The 14726-nt window shown below is 40.2% G+C and overlaps 1 protein-coding gene across 7 annotated transcripts in view; it reads right to left on the bottom strand.

The window, feature by feature from the left end:
• Positions 1-14726, bottom strand: part of ALMS1 (ALMS1 centrosome and basal body associated protein) — a 78531-nt gene that overhangs the window by 37676 nt on the left and 26129 nt on the right. For all 7 annotated transcript variants that reach the window (XM_087737273.1, XM_087737269.1, XM_087737271.1 and 4 more), the window contains exons 4-8: positions 13521-13638; positions 9974-12203; positions 6590-6749; positions 3575-4978; positions 2806-2936 (exon numbers count right to left, since the gene is read on the bottom strand). In XM_087737273.1, coding sequence (XP_087593399.1) covers positions 2806-2936; positions 3575-4978; positions 6590-6749; positions 9974-12203; positions 13521-13638 — 4043 coding nt within the window. The remainder of the gene's footprint in view (positions 1-2805; positions 2937-3574; positions 4979-6589; positions 6750-9973; positions 12204-13520; positions 13639-14726) is intronic.

Raw genomic sequence — 14726 nt, 5'->3', positions numbered from 1 at the left:
GTTCCCTTTTTTGGGCCACTATTCAGCTGAGCACTTGAGTACATGTTTGGAGCCCATTTATGTGCATATGTCCCAATCACCTCCTTAAACACTCTGCTCAGCTAGAACTTGAGAAATCATTATGATGCTTCTTTTTTAGAGTGTCTGTTAACACATCACCAGTGACAAACAGCTATCAAACAGATACTCGACTATCTCAAAAGATGGAACAATCTTTAGAAGTAAAAGATCGCTGAGAAGAACTCTCTCAAGCTGTCCTGCTCCTTCGTTGCATTTTCTTTTCTTTTTATAGCCAAGCTTCACATGCTTCCTGCAGGAAACAATAAAATATCACGGTGGTACACTATATTTCTTGAGTTGTCACCTATAAAAACGAGAGGCAGAGTCTTAAGTTTCCAAAAAGAACACTCATCCTAAGCCTGCATCAGGAGCACTAAATAAAGATGACGGTCTGACGAAAGAATTGTTTGCATGAGTGCTAGGAACAGTTTGTCTTTCTCAGTCTTTAAAGTTTAGTAGAAGGAAAATATCTTTTCATAATCTTTGCTCTGTTCTTTTTAAGTCAGCGAATTGTCAGCTTTGCTCTATAAATTCAACAGGTATTTTACAGAACAGTTTCCATTAAATTTATAGTAAGTTATTTTGTCAGCAATAAAACTGGCTGCATTTTTTTCAGTTAAATAGTTTTCAACAATCTGTATTTTTCAGGTGACATATTGTTTTGCTTGGAGGGAAAAACACATTTATCTTAAGTATAACAAAGAAGCCCAGCCTCCTTCATTCTGCAAATTCAAACCCATTTTTTGTCTCAAATTAAAGCCATTGTAAAGCAAAAATATTTTCAAGTTCAAAGCAGAAAAGGTTGTGGCTGGCCTAAAGCAATGTCTTGGAATCTTAGTTTTCAAAATTATGATTAATTTTCTCTTACTCTAAATTGGGATAAAACAATTCATAGCTGGCACTGAACCACATAAAGGTACAATATTGGTTCCAGTCTGTAACAAGTTAATGTTAGGGACAAAGCTGTGATCTAACAAAATCTAAAAGTTAGAAAAAAAAAAAGCTTCAGGGCTTCTAGTTTTTGATGAGTAGATTGAAGCAAAAAAGGTATTTGTGGGTATTTTTCTTTTTTAAGAATTGGCTGAATTTCTAAAAATAAATAAAATTGTTAAAATATATTTTTTCAGGCTCTCGAGTCAAAGATTACATCAAGATGTGAATAACCGAGGGGCTCAGTCTGATGTTTCTTGGAAGCTGATGTCTGTATTACCAACACTGTTCATGCCCAAGAAACTACAAACACAAACACAGACTACCCTTAAAACACTGGTTTTCATTCTTGCTGATTCAAGGCTTTTAATTAAAACAAACAAACAAACAAAACCCTATGGCTGTTCCTGGGAGGCAGGCAGTCTACAAAGAGGAAAAAAAAAAAAAAAAAATAGGGAAGATATATTGCTAAAGCTAAGGGCATTTACCTGAAACACCAAATTTAGGACAGATTATGACTATATTTTCAAATGCAAGTTTTCTACATTCTCCTCAGAAACTGCCCCAACCTGTAGCTCTGGGTTTTCTCTATCCTGCACACACGAATACATCATCCGGCCACTACTCACGTTATACAAACATCTCCACATTTTTCCAGTCTGTTATTTTGTCCAAAATACTCTCTATGACTAGTGCCCTACCTTGGGGCACACAGACAGCCCCTAGAAATCATGACATAATTAGACTGGACATCAGAGGAATGCTGAAAATGGCTATTTAAAGTCAAACTGAAGGTAATATACTCCCGCTTAGATAAATTCCAATTCGGATATACTATATGTTAATATATGAACTAGAAATGTTCCAAAGGAGATATGCAAAACATGACAAGAATTCAATGTCAAGTTTTCACAGAAAAATAGAGCTGCAAGAGACTGAAAGCTCGTCTAGTCTATATCCCGGCCTCAAATCAGCATCAACTGCACTTAGGTTATTCTTTACCGATACACACCCAAGCTCTTCTTAAAAATATACTATGATTAACACTCCATAATCTTCCTCTCATCATCCTTACCGTTAAGGAGTTTCTTTTCTAATAAGACTTCCTCACACTTGAAGCCCATTACCTTTGATAGAGTCAACAACAAAGGAGGAACAATTTACTCCCCTCTTCACTGAAGCATCCTTTCAAAAATAAATATCACACTCCTTTGCAAACATTTCAGAACACATGGGAAGTAACACAACAAATACTGCTATCACCTAAATGATATTGCACTGTGCAGTAAACTCCTTCCACCGAAGGAGGAGTTTACAAGGCACGGTCAGCACAGGCATAAATACTTTGTGAAAAGCAGAACTCATTAAGCCAATTAAGAATCGCGAGCTGCGTGCACTTTCGTCACCGCAATAACGCCAATTCTCCCATCGCATCATCACTGACCACATCTCTGTCCTTCACCCCTTCCTTCAGAACATCTTCAGTTGTGTGCCACCTCCTCACACCCCAAATCACCCCCCCTCGCCCAAGATCACCAACTACTACCTGAGGAAAGACAAAAACCAAAAAAAACCACCCAACAGCATGCGCCATGGCTGGTCCTAAAACATACGTAGGAACCGACTAAGCCGAAACAAGCACCTCCGCTGAACAGTGCTCTCATTAGGTTGCATCCCCCTCTCCCTGTCTAGCCACCAATCTTCAAAAATATTGCAGGAATACCATTCATCATTTTCAGATCACAAGCAAGACAGTGGCATTTATCCCCCACTTCAAAAATTTTCTCCGGAGGAGCTGGTTTGTCCGTTTTGTACCTTGGCTAGTGCAGATTTCTTGGCACTCAGAAGCAGCTCTGCCTTTATTTCCTCTATTCTTCGTTGGTTCTCTTCATTCAGGTCTGAGACAGATTCCTGAGATCGGCTGGCCAGTTTTAGCTTCACCCATGCTACACAAAGAATATAAAAGAGAAAGCGGTTCCCTTTCCATTTCCTCACATCATGTACAATACCATTTCACAACTTAAAATCAAAACTTTGCTATGCATTTCTAGCTACCGTGACTGAGGGAACAAAAACCACTATCAAATACTGATAGACTGACCAGGAATACAATTTAAAATGGGTCTTTGGAACATTTCTTTGGACAGATGGATCCAAGAGGCATTGCCTGGTTCTCTCATCTTTACAGTCTCAGACTCAAGTCGACACTCTTTCACACAATCCCTTCCCAAATTCTTACCCTAGCACGTGCCTAATGGCTATGTGGACAAAACGCTTCCTCTTGTCAATGGTAGGCAAAAGAAGGTATTCAAACTGGAAGGGCCAATTCCATCCCATTCTATCATACCACATAAGATGACTGAAAAACGTTGATCATTTAAGCCCTATCCCATTAAAGTTTATCGAATATAATGTAATATAATATAATACAAACACCTTTAAAATCAGGGGAAGAGACTCAGATGACTTCAGAGGTCCTCTTACATCCATACTCTTTCATTTCAAAGCAATCCCTTAAACATTTACCTAAGATTTGCCATTCTAACATAACACTTGATAAAACACAACCAAGCCATTTTATTACCTCGTGCTTTCTTCTCCTCTTCATCTTCACTCTTCAGAATTTGTGGTGCGTGTATCCCAGGCGACCCATTTCTCAGAAGGTTTTTGACATGGGCAGCTAGCGAATCTCCACTGCTACTGTCATCGTGCTCTTGCATGCCTCCTCCCTTGCTTCTGGCTGCACTAGCTCTAGACGACGTGCTCTGGAAGCCCCCTGCGACATCGGTGACACTGCCTAGAGGCTCGGAGGAAGAAGTCTTCCTCAGAAGGGTTTTGACATGGGCAGCTAGCGAATCTCCACTGCTACTGTCATCGCTCTCTCGCATGCCTCCTGCTTTGCTGCCAGCTGCACTAGCTTTAGACAACATGCTCTGGAAGCTTGCTGGGACATCAGTGACACTGCCTAGAGGCTCTGAGGAAGAAGGATTCCCCAACTCGGAGGTTCTTCCAGTGCTGACTTCACTACTTCCATTGCTTTGTGCAAGACCCACAAAACCAGGTTGATTTTTGTCTGCAGTTACACTACTACAGCCTTCTGGCTCAGACCTTCCTACAGATTTTCCTGTCCTAAACAATTTGGTCATTTCCTTCATCATCTCTTCACTATTGTGCAAACTGACATCAAATGAATTTTCCCACCTTAAATTGCACGTGTTATAATTCAGAGGCTTTATTACCGACCCCTCTTTTTGCATACCTCTTCGAGTCGTAGTCTCATCCCATGACATTATCTTCTGAAACTGAGGGACGCTGTCTTTCACTAACCTGGAATCTTTGGGGCCATCCTCCTTTCTAATCAGCACTGGGGGAGACTCGCAAGTTTCTCTAGAAAAGGCAGTGGAAAAGACAGGATCACTCCACCTGCCAGCTATATCCTCTGCCTCTGCCAAAAGCTTATGTATTTCTTGCAATGCACCAGATCCAACCAAAGAATCACTTTCTTGACCCTTATTTCCCTTACTACCTACACCTGAAGTTTGTGATCCTCTGTCAACTTCCATTTCATTTTTAACTCCAGCCAAAGAACTGGCAGTCCATCTCTGCAGGCTGCTATTCACGTCTTCTGACTCATTTTTAGCTAGCAGATCCTGAACGCTTTTTGCGACAAGCATGGGACCCTCGCCGTCAGGATGGCAGTCAGGTGAAGCAGTCTGCAGCTGCTGGTTTGGTCCAGCTCGTTTGGAGACAGCTGAACACTCTGCCTCCCGTTGTGCGGAAAGCAGAGCGGTTATCTCCAGTTGGTGGCAGGACATACTGCACTGACTCACTGGTTTGTCTCCAAAAGATCTTGAGAAGCGGGGAGAGAGTTCACGGAGTGACAGAATATCAGAGCCAACTTCTGAATTCATTGGTATAGACATACTGAGAGCAGAAGCGCCGGAGTTAAAACTTGTTTGCGTAATTTCAACTGCTGACAGCAATTTACCTACGAAGAAATAGAAGATTCATTAAGTTTGGGGCTCCAGAAAACAGCTGCATCAGTAAAGACTACTTTTTCTTGTACTAGAGGGCTTGTAAAGGAGGGAAGGAAGGAGGGAGGGAAGAATTCAAATATTGAAAAATATTTAGGAAACTGTTTTTAGAATGAGACTTGAACTAAGACTTCCATGAGAATTGTCTACTGAGAGAAATGTCTTAGACCATTTTGGATAAGTATCAAAGAAACTACAGAACTTGACCTAAATAACTTGCTTGTAAATAAATGCTTAGACTAGATTTTAAATAAATGTTCTTAGATAAATGACATAGTGGTGCTTGAATGTCCAAATGGACACTTGGATTGTTTCCAAAATATCCTTTTGGAAAAAGGCAAAGGACACACTATGGATAAGCTCGTTTCCCACTACTGGTTAGAAAGGTCCAAAAGCAGACACGATGCACTTTCAGCATTTGGATATAAAACACCTAATTGGTTTGAAAAAAATAAAATTAAAAAAAAGGCCAAACTTAAGTGCAAATGCTGTTCTTCAATCCATGCTGGCAGGTACACACAACCGTGAAGAGCCAGGGCCCAAGTATGCCTGCCAACAGCTATTTTATTTGTTTCAAATGCAATTTTGTTTCATGGCCCAACCACTGACATTTTCAAGTACACTAAGTAGTCCAGAGCCCAGCTGAATAGTATCTCTGCCCCTGTACCGACTGCCAAGCTGTTTCAGTTGCCAAGTCTCCCACAATGCTTAAAGAAGGGAAAAATAATAACAGAAAATAAGCAAGCCCAACAGGCGTAAGAAGAGACGCGTTGAATCACTTCTGGTTAGAAAGACAGGTCAGGGCAGGATTCTTGAAGTCACAGATATTCAAAGGGTTAGGCAGGTACTTGTTGTGAAAAGCCTTCAGATCGGCTCTTCCCCACTGGGTGCAAGATGCAAATGCCGAAACAGAGTATGCTCAGGAAAATACACAATTGAAGTAGTTGTAATGCACATTTTTCACATTTAATGACATACTACATGGGCATGCCACTGAGGAACATCTTAACCCTAACTGAGCACGCTCTCTTCTTCATACAGAAATGACTCAACACTTGTTAAGGTCACATCGATTTTTTTTATATTGAGATGCATGGATTTATGCACTGATCTGGTCAGTTATAAAATGCGTGTGACTTTTTGTCACACTGAACACACCAAGAAGTCTCAGACAGAAAAAGAAACCAAGACTAATTTCTCTCACAGGAAGAAAAAGTCTGGTAACATTTCTTTAATCTTCAGATACAAAACATTGCCTTCCTAAGAACGCTTGTAAAAAGACAAATAAAGAAAAAAAGATAAAATGCCACTGCACTGGCTAAAAGATGCCACATAGCCACGACTCCTTAGTGAGAAGGCATGTTTTCATCGGTTTTAAGGCTTACTTTTCCAATGCCAAATATCTCACATTTCAGATGGGAGAAGATCAACTTATATGAATGAAACAGAGCATCACACGAGACGAAACGCACTTGACACTACCAGGCCAAGAGCAACCTCACAGGTGAGTCTGAAGTTCTGTGTTTTCTAAGGCTTGCCCAACACAAGGTCTTCCTTCCCCATACCTTGCGGCTGTGGAGCAGTCCTCGTCAGCGTGTCAGTGGACTCCTTCAGCGTTCTAAGCTCTGAAGGGGAAAATTCGACTTCCCTGATCGGTCCCCGGGGTACAAACGGCGTCAGTATAGTTCCAGGTGACTGATCGATGCCAAGATTGCGAAGATATATCTGGCAAAAGAAGAAATAAGTAACACATATGGCACTCTTACAGAATGTCAATGCATTCTGAAGTTGCACACGTTTTCTGTGTCATCTTAAACGCAAACAACTTGCTTTAAAGCATCTTAAGGCTCAGTCATGTTCAACTCGCACTAACAGTTCACCCAAAACACTAAAGCAGTCACATATGAGACATCATCTCCAGCTTATTCTATTCTTTGGACCATGAGTGACAAGCCTTTTTTCTACCTAGTATGACTAGGCCTACGTAACGGGCACCTCACAAGCCACGTGCAGCCCAGCAGAACAACTGACATATCCTGCAATCTACTCCTCATCGATATATGTTTGGCAGCAATTCAGAAATAAGTTGCAAGAACTGTTCTGGTGGTGAAGGCTTGTGCTTGCGCTCACCAACAGGTTTTTTTCCTGCTGCTTTCCTGACCTTTCCTTCATCCCGTGCCAAAGATAGCAACAGGCAGTAGCCTGCTGCCACCAAACCAGTGCCCAGCCCTTTCCACAGGATCCAGAAACGATGGAAAAGGTCAGCAAAGAAGAGGCCACATATCTTGTTCTTGTGGCAAGAGCCGACTGCTTATAGTCTTTTTACTCAAATGCATGCTCTGTAGAAGAAGAAGAAGTCAGAGGAGTCTGGTAAGCTTCAACCTCACCTGTTTAAAATGATATTTGTGGGCTAGAAGGACAACACAAAGGTTTGGTTTAAAAACGTTTTTCCTCCCCAAATGACTGCTGCACAGAAAACATTATCAGACTTTGAAATTCAAGCTAGGCAGCAGGAAAGTTCCTCACTCTTAAGGACAAGTTCAATATGGGCTAGTCTTCAAGGCAAATAGTTGGGAACCCTTTTTCAGCCCCTCAAAGATGGTTAAAAAACATCATGAAACAGGTTTTGTGACATTGCTGCAGGGAATAAACCTGTGCTGGCCAAGGGGTAGAATCACCTTCTGCTGATGATGGTTTTATGAAGAAACACAGGTAGTCTGGTACATAACTGCCCACCTACTCACCTAGCCTGCAATGAACAGATTTCAGCAGTACCTCAAAAACTCCCTGGCTATGAAACCATTCCTGGGTACAACCTACTGCACTAGTTTAAGTCTATTAAACGCAGGATACTCAAGTGTACAAATTCTATGTACAACCAAGACTTAGAGCAGCTTACAACCAAGACAGTTTTACTAAAGCAGCTAAAGCAATAAAACCTTCTTAGTGAAGACAGCGTAAAATGTATGTCTTTCCGTTTTCCACACGTGCAGAACAAATACACACAAGCACTATTTGTATACCACACATATATATAACAACTGCTATCCAAGTATAACTTCATTAACATTAAACAAAAGTTAGTTTACAGAAACCAAATGAAAATCATACTCAAAACCTAAAACTCCGCAATATACTAGAGAAAAATGTAATGAGGATGAAACCAACTCTCTCCGTGCAACTCCCGGAGACTGTCAGTTCAGACACGCACAGCATCATTCCCTGTATTAATACATTTTGAAAGCTGGAGGAGTCTCATGGAGCTGAGAGCCTACCAAAGGCAGTCTAGGATCTCCTGAGAAAGTAATTTCTTCCCTTTTAACAGAGCACCTAAGTTTACATACAGATATTACATGTAGAAAGAAAAAAAACCAAAATTTGCCTTGACTTAATCACCTGTAGGGCCAAGTTAATTTCAACTCATCTATGCTATGTCCTAAACTAGCCAACAAAATAAATAAATTATCTTATACATCTTAGCCAACTCTACTTCCTACGATTTTATTATAAACCTACATATTAATAGCCATATATGTGACCTAATCTCCTTTACCTTGTCAGTGATTTATGAGAACGGAATTCCTCAAAACTAGGGCTGGAGAACATGCCTAATTATAGTCATTAAAAAAGGAGGCAACAGACAACCTTTGTATCTCATGAATTTCATTTAAAATATCCTCCCTACAATATTTATATTTGTTTCAACATGTATTTGCAGAGACAACTCAGAGAAGAGCGCTTCTAAAACACAGTTCCAAAGACCTAATGATTATAGGAGTCATCTTGTGAGAGGAACAGCCACTTACTCAGATGATAATTACATGTTTGTCATTAACATAAATCTGCATTTAATTTTCTCTAGCACTCAACAGCTATTAGTATAGTTAACATGGTTGCCACAATCTGCCCCCCATTCTCACCAACCATCCCAAAATGGGGAAGGGAAGAAAGAAATCTGCATCAGCCAAATAAGATATAAGGGAGGAAAGGTATGCAGAGGCTTCAAAAATCCTTTATGAGCAATACACAAAGAATCAAGAATTTATGCCTTAGATACGGGAACAAAGTGAACAAGCAAAAAGAGTATTTATAGAAAAAAAAGCAATTTGATTTGCCAAGGAGTTCTGTGTTGGTTTTGCTATTATTGCAGATCCGTGGGTGTGTGAAGTTCATCTCCCTCTTCTGCAGCCTAGCATTTCCTTAGTCAGCAGTTCAGCCTCAGCCTCATGTTTGGATAATTATAACCTGATCTTTTGAAAGAATCTGGAAGATCAGAAATGGCTTATCAATGCTCTGCTAAAAGAGCTATAAGCAATTTATTTACAAGTCTTTTATCAGAGAGATTTCACTTTTTATCACTATGTCCTGTTCTTGTCTTTTATGTTCCACCACCATCAGCCACCAATCTTTACATTTCTGTTGTATCCTAGTACCATGATACTATACTAAAAATCTTTCCCATATCCAACGCTTTCTTTGCCCCTGTTAAATATTACCTAAAAGTTTTTAATTCCACCTCTGTATTTAAGATAAGCTGAACTAATACAACGGATGAAATTCACCAGTAGCACAGACCAGTGTAAAACCATTTCATTTAGCCTGTAGCGAGGCAGACCCTACCAGAGTCTCCTAAAAGAACAGTGGGAAAAAAATGGGACAACTCTGAAACCAGAGTTTAAAATTAGAATCAGGTATAAAGGGTCCTTTAAGATTTTTTTAAGCTTGCATAAAACACACATTTGTTAGTATTTCTAGAAGAATAACTATCGCATGACAGGTTCCCAACACGACTGGATATTGGAAAATAACTATAAGCATGCTAGTGTCTCGTTCCTGTCATACCTTCTGCACTTCTGTCCTACTCGCTCTGTGACAGCCAAGTGCACTCTGTTCTCTTCATAATCAAAAGGTAAAGAAGAGTTACAAATTTGTGTTAGAAACTAACTTACTGGGATCCTTTCTTCAATATTAAGCTCTTCTTTCACTGGAGTTTCCAAAGAAGTTGCTCCAATGGGGATGAAGTTATCATCTTTTGCACTGGTGAAGAAGTGTCCGCAAACCACCGAAGAGCACCCTGCAGAGCCCAAGCTCCCCTGGCTGCTTTCCCCAGAACTAACAGGAAGATTCAAACTATCTGGGGAAACATCACCATAATTGTCCAGGCTGCCGTGGCCAGCAGGAATATCTAGGTTGTGAGACTGGCTCTGATTTTCAAGAGCATCACGATTCTTCTGGTCATCAGTTGGAGAGTCTCCATCCTCTCCAAGGAGCTGAGCAGCTTCTTCACCGGGAAGAAAAATATTTGGGTCTGAACTTTGTCCTGTGCTATTACTTTCTGCATCTTCACCACTAGATTCAGAAACAATCTCACCTGCAAACTGGTGTATCACGGAGCCTCCTAAACTATTTTCAGGCACTCCTAAAACATTACTTTTTTCTTCTAGAGGCTGCAGTGCCTCTGTTGAGTTTGCTGGCGGAATAACTTCAACCAAGGCCATGTTCCTACTGGAAACATTTACTGCGTTGTCAGACTGAGATCTAGTAAGAGGGTGGACAACCAGTAAGTTTTCATTATGAAAATGCAAACTTCCCAGGGAACCTGTCTCTCTAGAGGAAGTAGCAACATAATCTTTGGGGTCTCTACCGCTTTTTTGTATTGACAAAATATTGTTTGAAGAACTGGCAATCGCACTGTAGGCTCTTCTTCTAGGAGAAACTCCACCTGGGTCACACGAAGTCACTGGCTCGGAAACCTCCTCTGGCTGGCTCACATCCCAAGCCCCTACCTTCTCCATGAAACTAAGCGATGGGAGAGACTGAATTCTTCCAGTGTGGGGATATTTCAATTTTAAGAACTCAAAATGTTCGTTGTTTTCTTTCTGAGCACATTGGAGTGACTGCTGCTTCTCAACAGATACAGGTGTACTGGTAGATGAGTTCCCTGAAGTTTCTTCATTTAAGCCTGAAGGAGAAGCCTGAATATTCGATTTGATCACAAGGACACCAAGTTCTCCTGCCTTCACATTTTTCTTTAGAAGTATCCCTGGAGTAGACTGATAGCTTGGATGAGCAAAGTGTACAGAGAATGAGCCATCACCCACAAGATTAAAGGAAGGGGAAATGCCTGTAACTTTATGTCCCCTTTCTATGGAAAAATCTGAAACAGTTAACTCACTCCTGCTTACTCCAGGTTCTCCTTCCACTGGGGCATTCACACTGCATGAAGAAGGAGATTCCACGTCAGTCACAACTAGCTGTTGAGGTGCACAATCGCTGGTGCTTGTCACCGTAGGGATAAACTCCTCCTTCTCAAATCTCACTGCAGGAGACAGTTGTTTCCACCGATGATCTAGGAAAGCTCCCTGGAGTTCCGCAGCAACAGCCACGACCTTCAAGCTTTCAGAGCCATGTAAATCCACTCCATGTTCCTTCGACATTCCTTCACCTGTTTCAGAAGTCTTTGCAGAAAAAACATCTTGTGCATTTGAATTTTTACAATTGTCTTTCCTCGAATCATCAGATAAATTATTTGACAAATCAAGCTCAGGGACGTTTTCTTTTTCCAGCTTCTCCAGCTGCCTCATGCACCCTTCTGACTCACTCTCAGCCATTTTTACCTTTTCCTTTTGCATCTCTCTTTCCCTTTTTTCTGAGTTCTTAGTCAGTGCTGTTTTACAAGAGGAGTTTTCTGAAGATGGGAACTCATCGTGCCTCAGTAACCCTTTTTCTTTCTCCGAAAGCTCAAAAACAGTAGCTGGTATGTTGCTGTCGCGGGAGACAGGTTCATCTTTTACAGATGTACTACAGGTCTGCTTTGCGTGAGAAGCGTCCATTTGGTTCAGTCTTTTTGCCTCGGTTAGCATCACCTCTGAAGTGGAGTTTGCCAAATTGTCACTTGTTTGAGGAATCAATGCCTTCCCATTAGTATCATTTTTACAGTCTTCATTTGCCTCCTTGTTCACAAGTAGTTGTCCAGAAAAAGAGGTCTGCTGAGACAAACAACCACTCCAACTGGCATCACGAGGTTCCACACAACTGAACGGGAGAGGATGCTGGGACAGAGCGAAGCAGTCGCTGGGCGCAGCAGAGGGAGATTCCACGTCCGTCAGTGACCCAGCTTCACGAGTGTGCGAAGGCTCTGAACGCTCCTCAGACACACCAGAAACATCAGGGACTCCTCTACAAGAGGCAAGAGAAGTAAGTGAATTTCTGTTTTCTATTCCAACATCCATATTCTCTGCTTTAATAAGAGGCAGAAGTAGAACCTCACTCAAACAACTAACTGGGGTTTAGCAACATACACATAAATACATCCCCTAACCAGGCCAACATGTGAAGAACTGTAAAACAATATCAAAAAGCCCTACTGCCCTATAAAATAAAGGTTGAAAATAATATTAGTTGCTACTTAGTATGCCAATATTTTTAAACCTATTTAGGACTGAAGTATTTTTTACTAACAGGATGTTTATTAGTTAAATAAAATATAGGAGTTGCTTACACACATGTATAAATTTGTGTGTGATTTTTTTTTTAATATAAATCACCTACTTCAGTTTCATTATATTATTTCTTTAAAGGATATAAAATAACCCAGGTCTCAGATGACCACCAGCAAGAAATTCCTATAAACTTCTAATATTTTTGTTGTGGATTTTGAATTAAGTTATTTTATATGAAAATGATCATCAAACCCCAATTAATACTACTCCATGCAAGCAGATCACCGGCTCTGGTGGAACTAAGTTCCGATTCACAAAGTGAAGTCACAGTGTATCACATGAGCAAACAAACCTGTATCCTGTCACACCAAAAAAAGTGCAACGAAGCCTAAACATCAATGACACTGTAAATACGTGTGTTTACACGCACACTTGCTTTTTTTCCTCTTTTTAATACAGGGCAGAGGATTTCTTGCCTTCTTTGTACAAAAGGAATCATTTGTCCCATCTTGAAATGAAGGCTTGGACAAGGACTTTTACTGAAACAGCTATTTCTTTACATATTCATACTTTACATAAAAATATGTATTTTAAATTACACATAACATCTATTACTCCAGTATATACAAACCACAATATTATTACATGTATATGTATGCATGTATTTATTACTGTAAATACAAGTCGTATCTGATTTTTGTCCCCAAAATTTCTTGAAGTTTATCTCAGAGTCTAAGAAAGCTAAAACGATGTCTGAGAGGGTGGAGTTCCACATTTTCTCCATTTTCTTCAGGTACATTAAGGATGACAAGTTCAGAAGAGGCTTGTTCTGGTTTTCCCTTGTTCAAGCTCTTTTGAAGGCAAAATAAAAAGATGAGTAGAACTCTGACAATGCCTTCTCTCTATACAAAACAAACAAAGAGTAAACCACACCTTTGTCTTATTTCTGTGACCGTAAAACTGTAATTATTTAATTATCAAATGTAGGACAATTCACGGTCACTCAGGAAAAAAGGTTTGCGTTCTGTCGTGACACCAGGTAACTGTATCCTACCTTAAGGGAATAAAACCCATTTCTGATTGCTGGAGAAGTGTCTCATCTGCAAATCTTTGGCCTGGTGTTGAATACATCAGCAGTGGAAGGCAGGGAGAGAATCGACTGTCCTGAATATCTGTTAAAAATAACAATAACAGTAATAAAAGCTTGTCAGGCAATCCCTCTTTAAACTGCTCTGCCAACTAATATAGCCTTCAAAATTCAAAAACATGCCAACTGCAGTGAAAGTGAGGTAATCCCATCAGTTAAATCCTCTGCTGAAGCATGTTCCCTCATGTATTAAATTCAGCTTTCTTATCACGTATCAAATTCAAGTTTCTTCTCATCAACCTCAAAATGCTACACGACACTGACATCTCTAACGTACCCTCTTAGCCTTAAACTTCTTTTTGCGCACATCCCGATCCTTTTCTACTCACTCGTCAGCACCTCCCCTCGTGATTTCCGTGCAGTCTGTACACGTCGGAGAACGTCCACAGGGCTTCTACTCAGAGCACCACGTACTTCTTTAAAAACCAAGAATCCCCAGTGATGCCCTTCCCAGTCTCCATTTTTCCATAAATTTTGATTACAGCAAAGGCCGCATAGGTTTTTTGCTTTAGGGTTTCAAGATACAAGTAATAATAAAACTTAGTCATCGCAATTCTACTAGTACCACTGTCTGCTACTATAGCAATAAATTTTAGTTTCTACCATATATTTCTCTGTTCTTTGAGATAGTTAGCACTTCTTTTTTTCAGTTGCCTGCTTACAAAAACAACTGGAAATGTTTTATACCACAAGAATAAAAACAACTATAAGCTGGTATCTGATAAGTGTCAATGACTACATACACGTTTTGATGGATGCAAAAAAATTACTTCCAAAACTTTGATAAGTAAGTTCTTTTTTAAAGCAAAAAAAGCTATTTGTCGTCAAGAGTATGACTTTCAGAACGAGAATTCACAGTCATTTAATTTAGGTTCATTAGTTTTCAGCCATCTCAGACAAGCTCTACTCTGCATCCCTTAACAGCAGCATAACCACATCGGATAAGATGACCGTTACATAGAAAGAATCACGTTTACATTACGTCAGCTTTATCCTGAGGCTTTCTACAGCCTGTATTGCATCACTTGATGAGTGACAGCCAACCACAAGATGCCCTTTCTGATTCATTTTTAATTTAATACTTCCAATTACCATTTTTTTAATTGCTTTAGA

The sequence above is a fragment of the Nipponia nippon genome, unplaced genomic scaffold, assembly GCF_047370975.1.
Source record: "Nipponia nippon isolate SJK-2023a ecotype South Korea unplaced genomic scaffold, ASM4737097v1 scaffold_6, whole genome shotgun sequence".
In the NCBI taxonomy this organism is placed as follows: Eukaryota; Metazoa; Chordata; class Aves; order Pelecaniformes; family Threskiornithidae; genus Nipponia; species Nipponia nippon.
This window is presented reverse-complemented; position numbering and strand designations above follow the sequence as displayed.